This window comes from Sminthopsis crassicaudata, chromosome 6, assembly GCF_048593235.1.
Source record: "Sminthopsis crassicaudata isolate SCR6 chromosome 6, ASM4859323v1, whole genome shotgun sequence".
Classification (NCBI taxonomy): Eukaryota; Metazoa; Chordata; class Mammalia; order Dasyuromorphia; family Dasyuridae; genus Sminthopsis; species Sminthopsis crassicaudata.
Window position 1 is genome coordinate 84,176,091 of NC_133622.1, and position 25,805 is coordinate 84,201,895.

The 25,805-nt window shown below is 35.0% G+C and overlaps 1 protein-coding gene across 1 annotated transcript in view; it reads left to right on the top strand.

The window, feature by feature from the left end:
* Positions 1–1,393: 1,393 nt before the first annotated feature.
* Positions 1,394–25,805, top strand: part of PALLD (palladin, cytoskeletal associated protein) — a 463,990-nt gene continuing 439,578 nt past the window's right edge. Inside the window, exon 1 of the mRNA XM_074272636.1 lies at positions 1,394–2,346. Coding sequence (XP_074128737.1) covers positions 1,409–2,346 — 938 coding nt within the window. The 5' untranslated portion in view covers positions 1,394–1,408. The remainder of the gene's footprint in view (positions 2,347–25,805) is intronic.

Consider the following 25,805-nt stretch of genomic DNA (forward strand, 5'->3'; position numbering starts at 1 on the left):
CTTTATCACTCACTAAATCTTTGTACTTCCAGCACCAAGCGTATTGCCTCATACAATTTAAATGTTTAATAATGTTTATTGATTTATTATATCAATTTTTGTCTATGCCAGTGCTTAATAGTGTTTTGAATGTAGCATATGATTAATAAAGATGTTTATTTTGTTTCTTGATTGTATTTTTTGTCTCTAATGTGGATAAATAAATAGCTTTTGTTGAAATAATTATTTGCATATATGCTTATTTCTATAGTTCAAACTGCATTCATCACTTGGATTTCCTTCACTCTCTGAGCCTTCAAGGTTTTCATATACTTGGTTAGGTAGTAAAGGCTTCCATGAATGAGAGTACTTGTAGAGAATATTCTAAATTGTCATTCATTTTCAAATTGCTATCCAATTATTTGCAAGAGTTTAAAATAACATAGATGTGTGATTGGTACTGGAACTGGATATCTCAGGCAACCACAGATTAGTAAAATATATCAGGATATTCTCTCAATCCCAGAACCTCAGAGTTGAAAAGGAACTGAAAGGTCATGTAGCCTAACCTAAATCTGAACAAGAATTCACTCTCCAACATTCCAGGCAAATGGGCATCTGATTTCTAGTAGGAGAAAGCTCATTGGTTCCCAAAGATCCATTCCATTTTTCAACACAGGTAATTGTTACCAAAGGGTTGCCTCTGTTCATTTCATCAAAACATTAGAGCAAGAAAGAAATGACAAGTGAGGATATAAGAATTATATTAGATCCCAAAAGAAGATGGAGAATTGGAAAAATTGTGATATAGTTTATGATTGGAACTCAGAATAGGGGTGTAGCACCACCAAATCAATCAATAGGCATCTGGCCAGCTAAGTAGTATTTTAAGGAGTGATACTTATTCCAGTTAATGAGCAAAGAAAATAATAGATTTAATGTTCTACTTGGTTCTTCCCTTTATAGAAATCTTTCATTTTCTTCAAAACCAGCTTATATTTACTGTTTGAATGCCATCAGCAGCACACATCCTATATCAAAGAATGTATAATCTACCTTTAAATGCTTGCCTTCTCAAGAAGGGTGAAAGTTAGGAAGAGAGGGAATTTGAAAGTCAAAATTATTTTTTTAAATGAATGTTAAAATGTTTTTACATGTAATTGAAAAAATTTTTTTAAAAAGTGGAGAGCATTGAACTTTTTTTTTCACTCTGATGTGTTTCTCAACTTAATGCCTAGTAGTTTGTAATTAAAAGCAATTATTACATAATAAAGTGAAGAAAGTATTTATTTTACTGTAGCATTTTTTAACAAAGATTATGTTATCTTCCAGCCTGAAAGAACGAAGCTGTGAATTGCCAGTATCTCTGAACTTCTCTTCTCTCCCCCTAAAGAGACTTACATTGTACACAACTAAAGTTATTCTGAAAATGTCAGAAACATCTTCCCATGAATCTTTTTATGATTCCCTATCAGATGTTCAGGAAGACACCAAGAATGCTGAGTTCTTTTCTGAATTATCTGCCTTTCTCAGCCAGGAAGAGATAAACAAGAGCCTTGATCTGGCTCGAAAAGCCATAGCTAAATCTGAGCTGGAAGATTTTGACTCAAAAAAGGAGATCACTAACATTTTAAAAACCTCTCCATCAAGCCTCTGTGAAAAAACTTCTCATAAGCAGACCAAACTGGAGGAGCACATCAAGACAGCAATGCCTCAGGGAAACAGACCAACTCAAAGTCAGACTTTAGCAGATCAAGAATCCCCAATTCCCCAAAACAGGAGTATCGCTTCACCTACATCCAAGAGAAAGCCCATTGGATCACCCTTGTTGACTGCCAGCCCCAGTTATATTCGGAGTCTCAGGAATGCTGAAAGACGTGGTCCAAAGGCAATAAATTTAAATTCGAGGTCCAAATCAGTACATCAGGGGGCCCTTGAGTCCCAGAGCCAACTCCGTGACAAGGCAGCTAATTTGATTGAAGAGCTTTCTTCCATATTTAGAGAGGCAGCAAAGCCAAGAAATCGAAATCTAAATGGAGAGTCCTCATCACCAGATAGTGGGTATCTGTCTCCAAAGAATCAGCCATCAGTCTTAAGTACTTCAGCCAGTCAGAGCCCAACTGAAGACCACCCAGAAATGGAGACAGAAATCAAATTACCTGCAGCTAACCACATCAATGACTACTGCCAGAAGAGCCAGGCCATTACTCAGTCTGGCAATGGCATCTTACATAAACCACTTCATGATTCCATGAACCTCCCAGCTGCCCCTCGATTCACCCAGAAACTTCGAAGTCAAGAAGTAGCTGAAGGCAGCAGAGTATATTTGGAATGTCGAGTTGTGGGCAATCCAACTCCCCGGGTCAGGTAAGAACTTGGCTTGATTCATATGGTTGGTTTTATTTTAAAGGGTGAATGAAAAATTGGTTTTTGGTCATCTGAGGAACAGTAGGGTTGAGGGCCTAGGATAATGAAGAGAAAGATTTGGTTGATCAGACTCCCCCATAGTAACTTTATTCCAGTTATGCTTCTCCCTTCTCTTGGAAGTGTATTTTTGACAGAATCCTCCTGCTCTTCTGTTTCAGTGATAAGGAGAAGCACTAAAGAGAGACACATTAAAAAAAAAAAAAAAAAAAAAAAAAGACAGAAATGTGTCCTCTTCTTCACTTCCAAAAGCAATAACAGCAAAGAATACCAAGTTCTAACATGTATTTAACTTGCATTTATTAAGGATTTATGCAGTACTAGATACTAGCTTAGATGCTGGAGACACAAAGTCAAAAGTAAAACATTCCCAACCCTCAAAGAGCTTACATTCTATGGTGAGAAAATAACAAAAATGCAAAGTAAAATTTTTTTTTTTTTTTTTTAATTTATTTATTTATTTATTTATTTATTTTTATTTTTTTTTTTATATAATCATCTTATTCTATTTTTTTTTTATTATATATATATATATATATATTTTATAATATTATCCCTTGTATTCATTTTTCCAATTTACCCCCCCCTCCCTCTCATTCCCTCCCCCCGACGACAGGCAATACCATACATTTTACATGTGTTACAATATAGTCTAGGTACAATACATGTGTGCGAATATCACTTTCTTGTTGCACAATAAACATTAGAATCCGAAGGTACATGCAACCTGGGCAGACAGATATTAGTGCTAACAATTTTCATTCCCCTCCCAGTGTTTCTTCTCTGGGTGCAGCTACCTCTGTCCATCATTGATCAACTGGAAGTGAGTTGGATCTTTCTTTATGTTGAAGATTTCCACTTCCATCAGAATACATCCTCATACAGTATTGTTGTTGAAGTGTACAGTGATCTTCTGGTTCTGCTCATTTCACTCAGCATCAGTTGATTTAAGTCTCTCCAGGCCTCTCTGTATTCCTCCTGCTGGTCATTTCTTACAGAGCAATAATATTCCATAACCTTCATATACCACAATTTACCCAACCATTCTCCAACTGATGGACATCCATTCATCCTCCAGTTTCTAGCTACAACAAAAAGAGCTGCCACAAACATTTTGGCACATATATGTCTCTTTCCGCTCTTTAGTATTTCTTTGGGATATAATCCCAGTAGTAGCGCTGCTGGGTCAAAGGGTATGCACAGTTTGATAACTTTTTGGGCATAATTCCAGATTGCTCTCCAGAATGGCTGGATTCTTTCACAACTCCACCAGCAATGTATTAGTGTCCCAGTTTCCCCACAGCCCCTCCAACATTTGTCATTATTTGTTCCTGTCATCTTAGCCAATCTGACAGGTGTGTAGTGGTATCTCAGAGTGGTCTTAATTTGCATTTCTCTGATCAGTAGTGATTTGGAACACTCTTTCATGTGAGTGGATATAGTTTCAATTTCTTCCTCTGAGAATTGTCTGTTCATATCCTTTGACCATTTATCAATTGGAGAATGGTTCGGTTTCTTATAAATTTGGGTCAGTTCTCTATATATTTTGGAAATGAGACCTTTGTCAGAACAAAGTAAAATTTTTAATGCAAAATAATTTCTGAAGAAAGGGCACTAACAAAAGAGGTAATCAGGAAAAGCTTTTTGGAGGAGGTGGCTTTGAGCTGGGTTTGGAAGGGACCATGAAAGGTATGGCAATAGGCTTCTTTGTACCTTTTCTACCCCTACCAGGTGGAAGTTTTCCCAGTTTGAGACTTATATTGTCCAATTCCAGGCCTATTTAGGGATTGGATTTATATCATAGAGAGATAGCATGAGGTAGCAGATAGAATAAAATCTCACCCTAGATCCTTATTAGCTGAGGAACCCTATGCAAGTCATTTAACCCAAGTAAGTCTGTTTCTTCAGCTATAACATGATAAGGATAAAAGCACTTTGCATAATTGTTGTGAATGTTAAAAGTATGATGGAAAGAATAATGAATTTAGAAATAGAAATCCAATCCTATCTCTGATGATTTTATGACAATGGGTAAACTACTTAATCTTCCTAAAAGTCCCTTAAAATGAAAAAGTTAGATTAAATAGTCACAGAGGTAACTTCTAATTCCAAATATATAATTCTTGATTCATATGATTGTTCCATGTTATTTTAATGTGTGGGTGAGAATTTGCATTCTGTTTATTTGGTACTTTAGTAGTTTGTTGTTTAAATGAAAGATGATTTCCATTATAATTCAAGGTCAACAGAAGTTTCATCAGAAAGCAAAAACTATTTTAATTTGCTGGATTTTCATCATATCTTCTTTAATTAAAATTAAAATTTGAGGAATTGGTGTTTAATCTCCTCTGCATTACTAGGTTGTCATCTTTCTTCAGGCTCATCAAAGCAGGAATCTAACTCATTCTTTTAGGACTTTTTACATTGGGGAATATCTGAAATCAATGGGAACTTCACAGAACTCCAACAATAAGAATAAGGAGACACTGAGTCAAATTGTCTCTACTCTAGATCCAACAGAGTCATCCTGGATTAGACTAGCCTCAAGAATGGGATGAGGCAACTAACACTTTAACCCCACGTCCTATTTTTTCATGTTGATGGAGCATAAAACTAAAGAATAAGTGATGTTTTCTCCCCAACACTCAGAAAGACTTAGGATGCATGGAACTTGATGCTTCAGTCTCATATATAGAGATGAGATATTATAGTTTTGAAATATCTATGTAAATTTAGCAAAGTTTTTCAAATAAGTCAACTCACAAAACATTTATTAAATGACTATAATGTACCAGGTAACTATATAAGAACATGGGAAATGGGGTAAAGTAAGGAAAAGGAATACTTGATCTGTTGACTCAAAAAGAAATGTAAAGGCCAACTAGAATTATAGAACCCTAAGCAGGGTTGTGATGGCAAATGTTTAACAACCAGATTGAGGAAGGAGGCGAGGGAATATATACATCATACATTTTTAACTTGAATCTACATAATTAACATTTTCTCCATGATTTTAATGTCTAGACAATAACCAAAAATATTAAATTAAACCCTTATTTGTAATGTTTGCCAATTCCCAAGGTACAAATTCTCTCACTGAAAATTTAACAATTGATTCCTTCAAGTCTGTTAGAACTGACTCCAGCACACAACTCATTAAGTTTTGAAAGTCACCTAACAAACCATAATAATAATAGATGTAGTGATAGTGGTAGCAAACATTTATATAGTGTTTCAATGTTTGCAAAGTGCCTTCCAAATATCTTCCTTTATCCTCACAACAACCATGAAAGATAGATGCTTTTATTATCTCCATTTTATAGATAAAGAAACTGAGAGTTGAGATAAGACTTACCAAGGCCATAAAGCTAATTCCAAGTCCTGCACTCTTTTAACCATTTTTATTTTTTCCTCCTATGTGCTTTATTCCAGTTTTTTTTTATTTTTTTCCAGTTTTTTTAATTCATTTTTGTTATTGTTTAGTCATATCTAACTCTTCATGATCCCATGGACTATAGTATGCTAAGTCCTTCTACCCTCCACTATTTCACTATTTCTCAGCCTGTCCAACTTCATCTTCATTGCTTCCATGGCACTATCTGTCCTCTGTTATATCCCCTTTTCCAATGTCAAAGTCTTTTCCAGTGGATCCCATATCTTCATTATATAGGTTAAAAAAAAAAAAAAAAGCTTCAACTTCGAGTATTTGATCTTCCAGTAAACAGTGTGAATTAATTTATTTTAAGTGATTTGATTTTCTTGCTGTCCAATGGACTTCTAAGTCTTCTCTAACACCACAATTTGAAAGTGTCAGTTCTGAAACACTCAGCTTTCCCAACTTTCCACCAATCATTACCTCTAGTTAATAGTTCTACTTTGTCATTATACTGGCTAGACTGTGCCTAAACAAATTGAACAGTCTTAGGAAAAATAGATATCTTATTAAGATTTGCCCTGTCCACCCAGACCAGAATCATAATGGGAGTTAAAACAAGCCTTGAATATGATGTCAGCTTAGCATGGAGCAGTAAGTAGTAAGTTTTGTGCCCAGCATAAGGGACAAAAACACCTAACTTTTTAAAGTAAGTGGAACGAGAAGCTAAGTCATATCTCCCATTAGTGAAAACCTCATTGTAATGTGAGGCTATAGGAAATGAGGAGGAATAAGATGGAATCCTAGAGAGGAAAAAATATGTTATCTGGAAGTTTCCTATTTCTAATTAAATTCAAAGTTCATTTGCTTCTGGATTGTTGGAGAATACAGAGACTTAGCACTCAGTAAATTTTGCTGTTGGAAGATGAAATTCTTATTGCTCTCCCCAGTTCCAATTTTGAAGTAGCACCTTGAATTTCTAGGAGATAGGCACATTGTTTACTCCACAACATGATTATATAACTGCAAATACAGAGTTCACAACTTGACTTTACACTACTACCATGAATTATTTCTTTAAAAAGAGTTATCCAGTATCTTTATATAACATAAAAACTGTATTTCTTGATAATCAATTCTTTTGGTTAATTTGGGAAGATTGTAAGGAGTGTAGAAGATTTTTTTTCCTTAAAGTATCAAAAAATAAAATGAGCTTGACAATGACTAAAGTTCTGAAACTTCTGCTGCTGCTGAGATTTAACACAAGCATTATTTTCCCTTGCTATTGTGACTTTCCCCCCACCCATGACTGTTTCTTATTATATTAGAAAGATGAAAGAGGAACTAAGCAAGGCACAAATAAGTTGTTGTGGACATATATAATATAAAAATTAATTTTATTTGTAAATAATTGTATTATTTAATATTTATTTTATTATTAATTTTTATTTTAATAAAATAAATATTTTATTATTAAAATTATAAGTTACTTACAAATAATAGTAAATTAGTTTTGTTTAAAGAAGCTATATTAGTAAATAGCAATGGGCTCTCAGGGCAGGGGGGAACATAGACTTAACATATTTTTAACTTAAATCTATATTAGTAACATTTTCTCCATCACCTTTTAAAGTCTAGTTATTAATTTAAAAAACACTAAATCAAGTCCTGATTCATAATGTCTGCCAATTCCAAAGATATACTCACACTAAAAATTTAATTCTAACGTCTAATTGACTCTCCATTTTGTGCAGTTATGGTTGAAATATATGAGAATTAATGTAGTACTATTGAAGAAACACTGGTTTTGACATCATAGGACCTGGATTCAAATCCTACTTTTGAAGTTCACTGCCTGTGTGAATAAATAATAGTCTTTTAAGCCTCAGTTTCCTCATCTATAATATGATGTTGGACTGATGGACTCCTGGAATCCCTTCTAGTCTGAGATCTATAATCCTAAGGCCTCAAGTAATTTTTAATGAAAAACTGCATAATTTTCACTCTCTGCATAGCAAGTTCAAGAAGACTCTTAATTAGAGAACAAGAATTCCCTTTTTTGTCTTCCTCATTAAGGAAATGTTCTCACCATGTGTTTTCTCTTATTATAAAAACTGACACCAGAGGGCAGTAGAAGGCTCTTTAATGCATGCATGCAAAAAGATAATGTATGGCTATCAGTTTTTTGATTTTGCTTAAGTTACAAAACAAATTAAATTCATTTCTTTCAGAGCCTATCTAAACAAAAATAACTCTGGTGGTAAGGAAGAATATTAGCTTTAAATAATGGGTTCTGCCACTTAAAACCTGTGTGAATATGGAAACAGTTTGTGGGCCTCAGTTTCCTTTTTTATGAAATGAAATGGATTAGACCAGATGACTATGATTTTATGTGAAGCTGCATTTACATAATACCTACTGATAACAGAATTCTTAAAAACTTTGAGGTCTATATTGTAAAGTCTATTTACCACTAAGATTTGGCTCCTTCTGGATAGATTTCTGTAGCTAAGTTCATTGTAATATGATCCTAAAAAATGTACAAAAATTGCCTGTTTGAAAGTATAGGGATAATAAAAATTAGCAGATTATTAATGCTATGATATAATGAAAGGAGTGCTAAATCAGGATTCTCAGGAGCTCAACTAAAGTCTTAACTCTACTATTTACTACCCATATGACCTTTTACCTGGATAAATCTTTTTTGCCATTCCTAAAATGAGGACTTGGGCAAAATGACTTCTAAATTCCCTTCTGGTTTTAGATTTCTAAGAAGCCCAGATGATTTCTTTCAATTTATAGTACCTTGCTAGAACAATAATTCAGTTACTAAAAGTTACTAAAAGGCAACTGGTAACTAAGGTATACTGGAAACAAGACTGGCCTTAGATCTGTATCTTGACCTTTTGTGACTACAAGAGTCAGCTAAGAGCTCTTAACTGTGAAATAAATAAATAAATGTGTGTGTATATACATACATATGTATATGTAAAACTTTATATGTATATGTGTGTACCTATATTTCAATATAATTGATTTATATATTATATACAAATATTTGAATATAGCCTATATTAATTGCATATATATATAGGCTTGTATACAATATATACATGTGTGTACCTATATTTCAATATAATTATTTGCCTTTACATTCTATGTATTTCATTTTATTTGTTTAAACATTATTCTGAGAAGGAATACCTGATCGCTAATGGTGTCTTAGACACACAGAAAAATTAAGAACTCTTACCTTAAGCAAACTTCCAAAGCAGTGAATTACTAAGGATGAATAAGGCTCTTATCTGTCTGAAACTGAACTAATTGAGATTTAGTGACTGCCCCAAGTTATTGACATCAAGTGCAAAAAACAAAACTAAAAAAGACAGTAGGGGAGGAAAGAGAGGGGATGGTGTGCTTCCTTCCCAGAGAGATCCCCAAACCTCAGAAATTTCTGCTGGCCCCCCACACCTACAAGCAAGACTCCAGGTAACATCCCAAGTACTATCACCATGGCTTCCTTCTCCCAAGGTCAACCTTTCCTAACCTAAGAGAGTAGGCTTTTTAGGAGATGGACTACGTATAACAACAACTACATCCTTTGTCTTACCACCCTTGTGACCCTCTGAAATGTTTTTGTTTCAGACAAAATAATTTCTAATTAAGGTTTTAGACAAACCACAATCTCAAGAAACCTTTCCAGAGGTTATCTTTCTTATGAAAGAAGATTAAAATAGAAAAAAGAATTCTATTAGTGTTCTACATTAGATCAACCCTAAAATATAACAGTCAGTTCTGGTCTAAAAACAAGTGTACAATGAGGAAATTCAGCCTGCCTCCTTTAGTTCTACTCCTTCCCAACTTTCTCAGAGCAAGCTTCTGGACCTACAGAGAAGTCTTCTCTATAACAATTCAAAGTATACCCATAAAACCTATTCAGTAGCTAAATGATATGCAAATGAGAGGAAAAGCGTATATTTATATAGTGTTTTAAAGATCTTTCAACCTCATTATCTCATTCTGCAGTCATTAAACAAAATGGAGTTAAATTTCACATGTTGCTTGCTAATGAAGCACCTACTTGCTAACTTTTCCATGCATTCAATCAAATAAGTACATAGACATCTTGCTTATAGGTTTCTTCTCATCTTTTCCAACTATTTCTTTTTATATAATTGTGAATAAAAACCTACAAGCATTTATTAAGTGCCTACTATATGCCTAGGACTGTACTAGTTCTGTGATGACAAGGACAAAAATGTAAGAGTTCCTGCCCTCAAGTAACATGATCTATAAACAAGTTAATAACTTTTAGCAACACCAGAATCACAATAATAAAAGTGACATGCACTTATGTGGCTCTGAATATATTTATAAAGTACTCTCATATCTGCCATTTCATCTAATTCTCAAAAACTATAAGGGAAGGCTTCAAAATATATCCTCCATATGGGAACTGTCTCCACCAAACCAGGTCATAATTTACCTATAAAAAGATAGTCTATGAAAGTTCTGCGTGGCTTAAAGATTTTAAACAACTTACACATAATCACAAAGTTATGAAAAGTCAGAAACAAGATATAACCCCATGACTTTACACACTGTCATTAGTGTCATTCAGTCTAATAGGAGGGAGACAGTACAGATTAATTGCCTAACTTCCAGAAGCAGGCAGAGTGATATCAAGGTATAGTGGCTTATCTAACTGCACTCAGATTATTAATGACAGAGCCAGGATTAACACCCAGGTTATAATCTTAGAAAAATCTGAGAAAAAAAAATTTGAGAAATCATCTAGTTCTCAGCCCACAGGCAGAAGAGGAATCATACCCATTTTAGAAATGACAACTGAGACCCAAGGAAGATAACTTACTTGCCCAAAACTACAAAGTTGATAGCAGAAAAAGAATCAAAATCTAGTCTTTTCATTAGAATAATTCTTCAAATACCCATGTCTCCTTGAGGCAGGGGAAATAAAGTTTACAGTCATGGACTGACATTTCCTTAATATACAAAAACATTAGGATGTATAGTGATCTTTGCAGGTCATTCACTACATGCTTCATCTCTCCCCAGCCCAAAGTACACAATCCTTACTAGGGGATCAATTTAGTTTGTCTTTCTTTCATTATTGCCCTACTCAAAAGATATCATGCTTCCCTCTTCCTATGATTTCATCCCTTTCCACAGTGACAATTATCTAATCCAAGAAGTTTATTGTACTAATGGGAGGAGGTTATAAAGGCTCTTTTTCCAGCACCCAAGCTGCACATGGACATTTTACCAAATGCCTTTTGGAAACAATAAAAAAATTGTTATTTATATCTCTTAAATATCTTAGAAAACCTAGGAATGATTTCATCATTGTGGATACACTGTCAGAGACTGCAATCCCAATCAACACATTAGGGAGATAGCTTCATGAGTTGCTATGGACAAGAAATTTATTACCTGATAGCTAAATATCCAGCTTAGAGACTCTCATCAATGAAAAGTTAGCTAAGCCTCAAACAACAAAGGATTTTGAGTTTGAAAAGACCTTAGAAATGGCCTAGTCCAATCCACTCTTGTAGATAAGGAAAGAGGGCCAAAGACATATTCAAATGTCATCCTAGCTGTAAATGGAAGAACCAGACTGACAACCCATGTGTTCTAAATCTAATGTTCACCACATTATTTCATGTTCTCTGTATTCATAAAGTCACTATTCTTGCTTGGCAGAACCTATCAGTGCTCATGCTACATTGACATTGCCTTCAAGAACCCAGCACCATAACCATAGTATAAGATTGTATGTAGTAGGGCTTGTATTCCATATTTCAATTCAATAATCAAATATTGTGTTTGTTTAGTTTTAGCCATTTTTTTCAGTCCCATCTGACTCTAAACGAACCTCCATTTGGGATTTTCTTGCTAAAGATAATATAGAGGTTTGTCATTTCCTTTTCCAACTCATTTTACAAATGAGAAAACTGAAGGGAACAGGGTTAAGTGACTTGCGTAGGGTCACACAGCTAGTAAATACATAAGGCTAGATTTGAACTCACAAAGATAGTTTCAAGTCCAGCACTCTATCTAATGCATCATATAGCTTCCAAATATTTATTAAACACCTACTATTTTATATATATATATATATATGTGTGTGTGTGTGTGTGTAATACATATATATATATGTGTGTGTATATATATATATATATATAACACTATTATACAGGGCACTATGCAACAGAGAAGATACAAACACAAAAAGGCAATTCTAATAGCTCTAAAGGTCTTACATTCTAAGGATTAGGAAAGAGGGAGATGGAGGAGACACAGGCAAAAAAGTTGAAAACAAAGTATCTGAAAAGAGAAACAAATCAATTTCAATATGGAGACAGTTAATAACATTGGTAGATGAAAAATTAGGAAAGGTGTCATGTAGGAGAAAGCCCTGAGCTGTGTTTTGAAGGAAGATAAAGATTAGGGGATTAAGGGAGAGAATTCTAGAAATGGATTGCATTAGCATGTATAATGAAATACCATAATGCAAATGTCTAAAATGGGACAGATGTTTATGATAATCATAATTCTTTAAATGCACATGTGTATTTAAATGTGTATACAAATGTATATAAATACATATTAATACATATAACGTATATACACATGTGTTATTTGTGAGACAGACAGAGAGACAGATTTTAAGTATATAAATACTTCAATAAATGTCTTGGATGCTTCATCATGAACTGTAGGTGACTCTAGATCTCCAAAAATTATGTTTGCCAGATAAATGTATAACTATTATCCAAGCTCTAGCCTCGCTAAATTCTGAAAGACATCATCATTGGATTGACCATGGAGTCTTCTTTTATTTTGTTTGTTCATTTATTTATTTTTTATTGCAATGGGAACTCTCAAACACTTATTAAGTCATTTAGGAATGGTACCATTCTTCACCCTGTTATTACCCCAAAGAAGTAAAGCAAAGGTCATTTGTTTACTATCATCCTTAATATCACATAAAGTCCTTAAAAACAAGGATTCTTTTTTACTTTTGTCTTTATAGATCCACTTCTTAATATAGTATATTAATAAATGCTTATTCGTTGACACAGAAAAGTAGAGGAAAGATTGAAGATACACAAAAAGAAGACAATGACAGGTGCATATTAATCTGCCTTTATGAAGATTGCATCCCCCCATGATGAAATCATAGATTAAGAATATATAACTATGTGCATTATGTATGACATATAAAATAGTATATATACTCAAGATGGACAGACATCTTCCTGAGTTTAAATCAGGCTTAAGAAATTAGTTGTATGAACATAGCTAGTCATTTAACACTATTTGCCTCAGTTTCCACATGTGTAAAATGAGCTAGAGAGAGAAATGGCAAACCACTCCAATATCTTTACCAAGAAAAATCTCAAATGGGATCCTGTTTAAAGTCATACATGATTAAAAACAACTGAATAACAATAATATACTCAACTCATGCAGTTAGGAAGTTAGATGGTGCTATGAATAAAGCCTCGGGTCTGTGGTCAGGAAGACCTGGTACAAATATGACCTCAGGTACTTACTATTCATGTGATGTTGGGAAAATCACTTAACCTCTTTTGGTTTCAGTTTTCTCAACTATAAGAAATGGACATAATAGCCTCTATCTCACTAGGGTGTTGTCATAATCAAATGAAACAATAATAGTAAAACACTTAATGTGCTTGAGTGCTATATAAATGTTAACTGTTATGGGCCAGAACTTGAAACAAGGTGCTAAGTCACTAGAATTGATTAAAGATAATGCTTATGTACTTAGTAGTTATTAGAGTTCACACCTTTAAGTGAGCATATATAAGGAGGAGCTCCTACAAGCCCACAGACACCCACAAGCCCACTCTCTCTCCAAGGTGGAGTCAGATTTATTCCAACTTCCACCTTTGTGCTGGCTGGGGCACTTTGGGAGATTCAGACCCAGAATTCAGTCGAGGAGATTCACAAGTCAGGCAGAACTATAAGCAAGAAGCTCTCAGGGTCAGACACAGAAGCCTATAAGCCTACTCTCTGGGAGGCAGAGTCAGATTTATTCCATTTTCCATCTTTGTGCTGGCTAGAGGGAGCTCTTGGAAACCAAGGAGAGAGATAGGCCTCTATTAAAGCTAACCAGGCTCCAGGAAAAGAGACAAGAATTAAAAGGAAACAATAAAGGATTTGGATTTTAACTCCTGGCTGAATTTGAGGTGATTATTGAACTGAACTGAAACTAAGGCTGCTCCCAGAAGCTCCCCAAAAAACCTGTGCCCAGAGAACCTTATATTTTTAGAGAAGATCACTATAGTTAACTATTGTTGTTACCTATGATCTTATCAATGCAGATTTTTCCCTGCCTGAAATAGAATGCATCTCATCCATGTCTGTCCAATCTTAACTCATCTGTATCCTCCAAAAAATGTTCCCCCCTGGGAGTCTAAGTGTACTAGGGGTCCTTCTTCCTTCCATTAAAATTACCCTGTTCTCATAGCATAGTTAACCTTTTTCTTCAATCACTGATCTTTTTGATGGAATCTTTTCTTTATATTTTCTTCTTTGTTATGTGTTACAGTCTGACCATATCCTCCATATACTTCTTGATTGACTTTTGAGGAATGTTCATTTTTAATCCTTCAAAGACTGTAGTCTTTGCAACACTGCAGATCCTCCAGGAAGAAATACCCAAACACCCCAAATTGTGGCTTAGCCATACACATTGCAATAACCAAGAGAATGAAAAATATTTATTGTCTAGATTATGATATTAAGTTTCTAAACTCATAGATTTACAAATGGAAGATTTGCAAACTAGAGACTAGTTAATGTAACCTCAGTTTTTGAAGATGAAGATATTGAGGTCCAAAAATATAGGTGCTAAGTGGTGGGGATGATATTCAAATCTAAGTCCCCTGGTTCCAATTCTAGGGCTCTTTCAATTAATCAAGCAATATTTATTAAGTATCCAGGCATATCTAGGGATACAAAAGACATTTCCTATCCCTAGGAAGTTTACAGTTTAATGGGGAAGATAATATGCAAACAAATATATACAGTCTAAACCCATTTTTGCCTTAATATTAATTAGATAGAGCCTGGTAAAGGACAAGGATCATTTTCAACCACATTGAAGAAACTTAGTAAATAATGAAATTTCATCGCAAGAAAGGTCCTTCAATAAATGTCTTAGAGCAGTGATTTTTTATGCTAATTATCATTCCTTCCTAGTCAATCATCAAATCAGATTATTTTGTAGGTAATACTTTGATAGCCCTTCTCTAGCTATTGTATATACTTGAAAATAATAAAATATCATATTTTTATTTAAAGATTGTATAGTTGAGACCTTTTAAATCAGAAAAGTTTTGAATCTGCAACAAAAGGCAAAAAGGAACAAGACAGACCAAAGCTACGTAAGCATTTAAACTAGAGATTGTTTCCCAAAAATTGGGTAGTTTTGTCCTCTGCAAAATTAAAACACAAGCTTCATTTAAAACTCTTTTTATTAAAAGGGTTTTAACAAACCCATAGGTCATAAGGAGATAGGCATAAGAGCTTATGGGTTTAAATATTCCAAAAGATCATAATTTCATCAGGTTGGTTAATCCCTTAATCAAAAGGAATAGCAAATCTTCCTCGTTTTTTTACCCAAAATAAAATGTTCTGGTGCTAAAATTTTCTTATGATGAACTTCTCTTCCATTAACCTAGTTCTCTAAAGACTTTCTGGGATCATAGGTATAAATACCTATATACAAAGCCTGCCCAAATTCCCACAACTTGTCTAACTTTGTGCATCATATTCATAGCCTTGTAAAAACCCAAATTTCATTTCCATGTCACAGGAAGTATTTGGGAAGGACTTCCTCATACTCACCAGGCTGATTTTGAGACATTCTTTACCACACCCTAATAATGTCTACATCTTGGAAGCTAACTCCGGCCCTGGAATTTACACATTGGAAGTTATCCTTTGCCCTTGTAGCCTCTCCCTCTAAATGGATGGCTCCTCCCAGAACTTACATTTTAAGAAAACTTATATTAGTTATGTATTTATTTCCAGGTTGCTTTCTCCATGATACCTTTATTCTTCAACTCCCCCGCCCCTTTTCAATTCCCTTTGATGTATTGTCATATCTCATTAAAATTTAAGCTCCATGAAATAGAGATCGTCTTTCTGCTTGTTTTTCTATTCCCAACAGTTAGCAGTGTCTGGCACATAATGGGCAGCTAAGCAGCATAGTGAATAGAACACTGGGCTTGGACCTAAGTTAAAATTCAGCCTCAGAAACTTCCTAGTAATGTGATTTTAAACATAACTTTTGTTTGCCACTGAAGAAGGAAATGGCACATCACTCCAGTATCTTTGTCAAAGAGAGACAGAGACACAGACACAGACAGAGAGAAAAAGACAGACAGAGAGACAGAAACAGAGAGAGAGACAGAGAGAGACAGAGAGAGAGAGAAGGGAGGGGAGGGAGAGACAGAGACAGAGACAGAGAGAGAGACAGAGAGAGAGAGAGAGAGAGAGAGAGAGAGAGAGAGAGAGAGAGAGAGAGGCAGAGAGAGAGAGAGAGAGAGAGAGAGAGAGACAGAGAGAGACAGAGAGAGAGAGACAGAGACATAACAACAAAAACAACTGGCACATAATGCATGCCCAATAAATGTTTGTTAATTGTTACCAGACAACTTTAGGTGACTTTATGTGAGTAACAGAGTCAGACCTGTACTTTAGAAAGATTATGTTGCCAATTGTGCAAAAGATGGACTGGGGAAGAGAGATATCAAATATAAAAAGATCTAATTAGGATGCTATTAAGGTCATACAGGTATAAGGTAATGAATGTCTGCACTAGAAAATAGCCAGCTGCACAGAAAGAAAGCCATGAAAAATATAACAATAGAACTGAAAGTCTGGTCAGTTACATACAACTAACTGTGGGATAGCAAGAGCCCATATAGTACCTAAGAACCATTCAAAAGATGCAACATTCTGCTTTCAATTTAGACTTCAGAGGACATTATACATTTTTTTGAAATTACCTTAAAAACAAATAAATCCTTTCAGAATGCTTTGTAATGATAACTGTACTTGTGGGGTAACTTTATTTTCTTTTAGGTTTCTTTTTTTTAAAAAATTATAAACATGGAATTTAGCTTTAAGTGGTTTGTATTGATTGATCACTGATTCATCTTTCTAGTTCTCAGTTCTAAAAAGGCTCCTTGTTTCTTCAGGTATTCATAAATCGTCTCCTATGGAGAGATGCTAGATAATATCTATTTTCCATTCTCTGTTCTTCAATTTTAAAGATGAATAGGATAGTTCTTCTTCATAGGTATTTCTGACTTCTTTGTAGCCTAAGAGCATTGGATGAATTTCTCTTTGTGAGTAGATGAGGTTCCCAGCTGCTATGTCTGCTGTCCTAGAGCGGGTGGGGCATTTCCTTGGGTCCCCAGGAAACCTTTTCCTCACTTGGCATCTTTCCCCTATTTCCCCCTGACGCTGCCTGTGCATGGGTCTGAGCCAAGGTAGAGTGATGCTGTCGCTCCACCCCCTGGCAGAGTTAATTATCCTACCCCACCTCCTTTTCTAGTTCCCATAGCTGTCAAGGTCAGCTTTAATTACTAGGAAAGGAGAACATTGTTAACTTGGAAAGCCTTCCACATTGAAAACACCTTGGCTCTTGTCTCCTTGCAATTTTTCACATTGTTTAGAAAGGACAGAAAGAAATTGCATTTTCAACTAAGCTTCAACAAACAATCTGAGTAACATACTCTGACATTACATCATACCCCAGCCTCTCCCAACCCCGAACATCCATTGAGTTCAGTATTTTCAATCATCACTTTTCTTCCACTAAGAACTTTATAAACCAAGTTGCTTCCAGAAGCACACAGTTACTGAGTTATGGAAAGACTTAATTCAGAATAGAGAGATGCAAGTCAGATTTTTTCTTCTCCACATAATTTGGCTGTGATGTCTCTGATGCCTTCGGAGTAAATGCTTATTAACATCCCCCTGGTGTTCACTAAGCTATTCAAGGCCTTTCTGAGGAGAGGTTTAAGTGTCTGCCATATTTGCTCACTTGCTTTTGGGCAGGCCTCTCTCTGGGATCCCTGGATCTGCTTAGGCACCATTACAACAATTTAATCACCACCATTTGGACATTGCATTCTTTTGATGGTTGGAAAGAATGGCTTTATAAATCCGACTGTAGCAAATGCAATTTAACTCTGAAACTTGATGCTCAGAGCATCTTGTGTTGACCAAAATTTAAAATTCTGGACTGTTTGATGTGTTCTATTTCCAAGCTATTGTGGCAGGAAAATTAGTGGAAGCTCTTTTCTTTTCAAAGACCTTTGTTTGAACTGAGAAACAATGTCGTGTACAAAAGTAGCTGCAGCGGGGACTGCCAGTACCTGAGGACTAAAGGATAAGCCAGATAATGACCATGCATGGCAGGAAAATTGCTAATTGCCATTGAAAATTGAATTTGTTCTCTGTTATAAGCCCCCAACTACAGAGTTTATTCTTTCTCTCCTTGACCCAGTATAACAGGATATGGATAATTAGACTGTAGAACAAGGTTTCCAAGTTAATGATTATGATCTAGATCTACCAGACCCTGCCTGGAGTAAATTTGGGGATTATTTCTGTGAAAGGCAATGGTTTTGGCTGAAGACTTTGTTTCATCCTCCTAGGAAATATGAAGCAACCTCACAGCAGAAAATAAGCATGAACAATTAGGCCACTGGTCTCAGAAAGCTAAGTCCACTCTGCCCCACTGAAGTTGGGGGAGGAGAAGACTCAAGACTTTCACCCATAAAAAAAGAACCAAATTGGATTGTTTTCCTGTGAAAGAATAAGACACCATTTCCCCTATAAAGACAAGAAAACCAAAGAGAGACCGCAGAGAGCAATAGTCCCAAAGTGCAACTAATCTATGATTTGCAATCAACATTGTAATTAAGCATGTGTAATTAAGCACACATTGGCCAGAATCCTGATGGAAGTCTTCCATGAACCAAGCATGAAGAGGAAGCCCTGATGTTGTTTGCATTTTTTTTTTTTTTTTTTTGGTTGGGGTGGAGTAGGAAGAGTCATTGATACCTGCTTTTTTCATTTCAATGGCTTCCATAAAAGTCATAAGATTGTGTAGTACAATCTCCTTGGTACAATTCTCAAAATAAAAATATCAAATAAGAGAGATTGCTGACATTTTAGTTTTCTATATATAATTTCATTGGAGCCCCATGGCAGCCAACTGAGATAGGTACTATATAGGGAGCAATGATAGACAGTGGAAGGAGAGTGGAATTATGATGGAAGGAGCTGGACCTGGATTCAAGAAGATCTGAATTCAACTCCTTCCCCTTACACTTATTGGCTGTGATGGCTTTAGTTTCCTCTTCTGCAAAATGGGATAGGTAGATAGTTCAATGCTGAGCTTAGAGTCAAAACCAAATTCAAATCTTACCTTGGGCAGGTCATGTAATCTCCCTTGCCTCAGTTTCCTCATCTGTAAAATGGGAATAATAATAGCACCTAATTTATAGGATTATCATGGGTATCAAATTAGATAACAATTATAATATTCTTCACATGCACTTGGCATATAGTAAAAGCTAAAGAAATGTTAGTTATTATTATTAGTTTATTATTATTAGATAATGGACAGGGAGGTGACCCAGTAAACACTGAACTTAGAATCAAGAAAACTCATCTTCAGATACTTACTGAGTGACTCTAGGCAAGTCACTTAGCCTATTTGCCTTAGTTTCCTTATCTGTAAAATGAGCTAGAGAAGGAAATGTCAAACCATCCCGATATCTTTGCCAAAAAAAATCCCAAGTTGTGTCAAGAAGAATCAGGCATGATTGAAATAATGAAAAAACAACAAATTATTATTGGCTTTTTTTAAGATGGGAAAGGTCAATAACAAAATGAAAACACTGAGTGTTTTAAAAAGCATATATTTTGCAGAAAGGAATTATGGTATATGAACTGTGCTCCTACTAAGAAAATCTTGGTTTCAGTTCTGCCTCTGATACATATTGACCATGTGATCATTGGTAAGTCATTTAACCTCTCAGTGTTTTGTGTGATACTCTGAAGTTATAAATTGCAGAGAAAGGGTTAACCTGAATTGTTAAAGAGAGTTCACTATACCAATGACACCCTGCGATCAGCCTCTATCTTTATTCAATAAAGCTTATACTCAGTTCAATTGAGGAATACTTCAGCAGTGTTCAGAGAGGAACTCCTGACTCCAGAGAAGCCTAGCCTCATCATGGTAACTAGTAGGATGCAAAGATGTAAGGGGCAAAGAGAAACTTCATTCTATGACTCAAGGAGTAGGTCCATATCAGACATCTGTAATACACTGTCATAGAAACTGTGCCTGAAAACAACAAAATCTTATTTGACAGCTATTAGAAAATGTTGTAAAGAAGCACTTTAATCATGGAAAAGTTTTATGTTACTCCTTTTAAAGACTCTGTCTGATTCCCTGGTTGCTGGTGAAAGCATACCAAAGTATTACATCAATTTTGAAGGTGATATCACTCTTGGTAGCTAGAGGGAAAGGGAGTTTTGACACCTGATATTCTTCTGAAAATTAATAAGTAGATTTGCCTTATTAAGAGGGTGGTTGTGTGTAAGTTGGATGATGTTTTTCCAACAACCTACAGGCCAAAACAGGTATAAGGAAAAATCAATTAACAGGGTGTGTCTATACTACTTTAAATCAAAGTAACTGGGGCAATGCAACACATATACCTTCAATACCCCTGTTGCCAAAACAGATGTTTCACACTTACCTACTTTCTTTCATCTGGAAATCTCCAAGACTTTATACTTAATGATCTATTGTTCAGTTTTTAAAAAATAAGATTACATATATTGCTTTAATTTCATTTTAAATTTAAAGTTGTTTCTTATAGGAGTGAAGGTCTTATTGCTTTCCAATACCAAATTCAAATACCCACCGTACCACAGGAATTTTGAGGGCTTTGCTTTTCTTGGAATATTTGTGGGTCCAAGACTGACTATAGTTTAGAATGTCCTGTATATCCTAATAAGTCTTCCAAAATGAGAATTCAACAAACTGCTAGATTTTCTATAATTATCATTCAGTATCTTAACTATCATAGTTAGAGGTTAGAATTGAAAATTACAAAAGCTAGCCAACTTCTAGACTTCACTAAGTCTACTTTTTTGATCTGGTCTAAATGTTGGAAGGGCTAATATTCCTGCAATTAGGTTAGATTTCAGTCTAAGAACAAAAAAATTAATTGAATTCATCTCCTTTATTACTCACCACTAATCAGCATCAGATCATTCCCCTCTTTTAAATTATTTTTTGAAAGGTTGATATACATAGTGCCAACTCTTTTCTAAGTCATTTTTAGTCAAACTACAAACTGGCTTGTTTTCTTTTCAGTATTCTGATAAGAATATTCCTGTAGTGATCATCTCAAAATATTGTTTGCTCCCACTTGAATGGGGGGTCATGGGAAAGTACAAAAATTCCTATAGGTAATGTTAGTGTCTGGAGTATTCTTGCTAATTTCCATTTATCCGGATATATTGAATTGGGTGGTCACATCCAGTGAAACTTCTCAGAAAGACAGAGTTGATGGTTCTTGAAGGCAGACATAAACAAGAGAATAATTTTGAAAGACTTAAGGACTCGGATTAACACAATAATCGTGATATATTAAATATATGGAGTTAGATACATTTGGCATGACCATATGGAGATTTATTTTATTTGATTATGTATAATTGTTATGTTTGTTGTTTTTCTTTTTTCAATTAGGAGTGGAGGAAAAAGGGAGAAAAATATATACTTCAGATTTGAAAAAATAAAATAAAAACAAAAGAATGGAGGGAAAGGAGCAAGAAAGAGACAAAGGAAATGATCATAACATGGGAGATAGAAAGGCAGGGAACTGAGAAGAATAAAATCAAGAGACTACTATGATATCCATATGTCAACTGTTTGTAGTCCTAACCATGGTGGAAATAGCATTAATGTGGCATGCCTTTATCTTATCGGCCAAACATAGGGTGGCAACCCTTTGGGAACTTGATGTTAAATAATACTTCATGCACTAGCCCTCATTCTACCCTGAAATGGTTCATTTCCAAACCAGGAATGTATTCCTTCCTTTTTGACAAATTATTCCTTGGTGCCTTTTGGAAATTTCAAATAAACAACAAAAATAGCTTCTTTTGATAACTTCTGAAGCTCTTTCCATAAGTCCTGTTGTCAATTATTTCCTTTTCTCACATGATTAGAACCAGAACAGGGCCTTGCCTGTACTACTAGAGGTCTCTGAGCCTATAACATTAACAGTCTGGAAGTAGTCCTTCCAGTTTGTAAACTTTCTATTTCTTGCTCCACTACCTTGCTTTCCATTCTATTACAAAGTCACCATGTAATCTTGGTAAACTCCTTGAGCCTCTTTTTCCTGCTCTATAAAATGAGTTATGGAAATATTTCTTTCACCTTGCAGAGTAATAGTTGATGTAAGAGGGACACAAGCCTTTGCCACTAAGGCAGAATTATGGCAACAGTATTCAGCTTTTCATCTCTACTGATATTTCTAGAGCTTTCTTGAGGTTGTCCTACCCTAGTCCAAATCACTAAGTGGTCTGACAGGCATCATAAAAAGGGAAAGGAAAGGAAATATAAATGTTTTTCCCAGTCCCAGAAAGCTCATAGAGAGGTGCTGATTGTGTACCTGAGTCAGGTAAATGGTGAACAGAATTCAGTCACTCTAACTTGACTAGGAAGGAAGGCTAGAAACCATGAATAGAAATGGTAGAGTCCAGGTATCCTCATCAGCTACCTGAGGGGCCTTCCGGTGATCACCCAAAGGAAACTATGAGTCTGATTAAAAAATAGCCAGATATATGTCAACTAGTCAAGCTCATGTTGCTCCAGGATGAGAATGCAGCACCAACGTAGAACCTTAGAAATGAAGAGATGAATTATAAGTAAGTAGAATTTCATTTAGACAAGTCACCTACATTTTCTCACTTTCAGTTACCTCATCCATAAAATGGGGTTAATAAGGGAAGCTTTTGTGAGGATATTAACATTAAGTGTTTTGCCAACTTTAAAAAACCATCAAATGGAAGCTGTTATCATTGATAAGCTTCTATGTACTTCATCAATCTGATTCTTTAATAGAAGCATATAAGAATGTATCCTGGATGAATGTCCCTTATGTACACAGCTTGGCCACACATGTTTCTCAAATATATACACCCCATATGATCACCATGCATATTCACTCTTCCCACTGAGATTATGTGTTTGTGGGAAAGTATTTCATGGTTACAGGAAAAAGATTCTGTTGTGCTATTTTATTGAATGCTTTTGCTTTGAACTAAGAGTGTCCTCTGCAAGATTAGGAAAAGTAAACATATTGTTAGAGACTCATGAACTGTGGTTTGGAAAGGATTCTGACCCATAACATACTTTGAATTTGAGATAGCTTTCTAGGGGCCCATCAGGAAAAGAGGTCTCAGTGGACCATATGATGAGCTATATGCCATTCTGACACTATCAGACCTGGGCCTTAGGAAGATTATCTTGGCCAGGAATTATTTGGATGCAGGGAAAAGAGTCCAATTATGAAAATCTTGTGGTAGGACAAGTGAGAGGTGATGAATGGTTCAATTAGGATGGTGGTCAAGTGAATATATACTGTACCAGGATCTGATGAAGAGAATAGGGCTGGAAATGGTTAGTATGAAAAAATAAAATGGAGAACGACACAATTGTAGTCTGCATTTTTAACATTTTCCCATGGAAGAAGGATCTGATTTATTTATTTATTCATTCATTCATTTTTGCTTAACCCCAGAAAGCAGAACTAGGACCAATAAGTGGAAGTTTCAGAAAGTCAAACTTAAACCAATATAAGGAAAAACTATTACTTCTACTTCTACTTCTACTGCTGCTGTTGCTGTTGCTACTGCTACTGCTACTGCTTCTTCTACTACTACTACTACTATTACTACTACCTCTTCCTGTTCTTCTTCTTTCTCCTCTTTTTCCTTCTCCTCTTTCTTCTCCTCCTTCTCTTCCTTCTCTTTCACCTTCTCTCTCCCCAATATCTCTCCCTGTATTTACTTTTTTTTAATCTATTATTTATTTTTAACATTCTTTTCTCTTTAAATTTCAAGTTCCAAATTTTCTCTCTTCTTTCCACTGCTGTCCTCACCCACTGAGGAGGCAAGCAATATGATATCAATTATACATGTGAAATCATGGAAAACATATTTCCATATGAGCTACATTTCAAAATAAAGAAAGTGAGAAAATTATACTTCAATTTGCACTCAGAGTTCATCAATTCTCTCTCTGGAGGTGGATAGCATTTTTTCATCATGAGTCTTTTGACATTATATTAGATCTGTGCATTAAAGAGAAAAGCCAAATCTTTCACATTTGATTATCATTACAACATTGTTGTTACTTTGCACAATGATTTTCTGGTCCTTCTTACTTTATTTTGCATCAGTTCATATAGATGTTGTCATGTTTTTTGGGGTTTTTTTTCTGAAATCATCCCTCTTGTCATTTCTTATAGCATGATTATACTCTATCACAATCATATGTTACAACTTACTGCCATTCCCCAATTGATGAGCATCCCTTTGACTTTCAATTCTTTGCCACCACAGGAAAAAAGTTGCCATAAATATTTTTATACATACAGATCCTTTTCCTTTTTCTTCAATGTTTTCAGGATATATACCTGCTAATAATATAGTTGGGTCAAAGGGTATGCACAGTTTTGTAGCCCTTTTGCATAGTTTCAAATTGTTCTCCAGAATGATTGGATCAGTCTACTACTCTACCATCAGTTCATCATTATACCTATTTTTTCATTTGTCATTTCTGATAGTTGTGATAGAGTTATTTTAATTTGCATTTCTCTAATCAATAATGATTTAAAGCATTTTAATATAGCTATAGATAGCTTTGGTTTTGTCTTCTGAAAACACTCTCTTTATAACCTTTGACCATTTATCAGTTAGGGAATGGCACTTATTTTTATTAATTTGCTTCAGTTCTGTACTCAGTATATATTTGAAAAATATATGGAAACTTTATATGGAAACTTGCTATAAAAATTAATATCACTTCATTGTCTACGGAATCTTTTAGTAATATGTAGTTTCCCTAATCGTTTCTTTTAATTAAGTCCATTTTTATTTTTGCTTTATGTTTACTAACCCTGCCTTTTTTACTTCAGCTGAAGTAAACATAAGCATAACAGATTCTGCTCCAACTTTTCATTTTAACTCTCTAGTTGTCTCAGGTATGTCTCTTGTATGCAACATATTTTTGATGTATAGTCTCTAAAAGATTCTGCTATCCTTCCTATTTTCTTCTCTTTATTGTCTCTCTCTGTCTCTCTCTCTTTCTTTCTCTCTCTGACTCTCTCTCTGTCTCTGTCTGTCTCCCTCTCTGTTTGTCTCTCTCTCTCTCTCTCTCTCTCTCTCTCTCTCTCTCTCTCTCTCTCTCTCTCTCTCTGTCTCTGTCTCTGTCTCTCTCTCTGTCTCTCTCTCTCTAATTTTAATGAGAGTAAAATTCAAGAATCAGCCCTATTTTCTCCTCCATTATTGAGGCTCTTCCTTGTGTACTTCTTTTATGCAAGAAAATTCATCGAATTCTGTTTTTTGCTTTTTCCTTCTTCAAGTGCACCGTTCTTTCTCACCCCTTCATTTAGAGAAGGCAGGGAGTACAGAACAGAAATCATTACAAGATAATTGATTAACACAAATAAGCTCTCACTGTATAATGGCTCTAATGATGATAAAGTTCTTAGGAATTACAATTATTATCTTCCCACATAGAAATTATAAACACTTAACTTTATTGAATCCCTTATGATTGCTCTTCCATGTTAATACTTCCGTTGAGTCTTGTGTTTCAGTGTCAAATTTTCTATTCACCTCTGGTCTTTTCATTAGGAATGCTTGA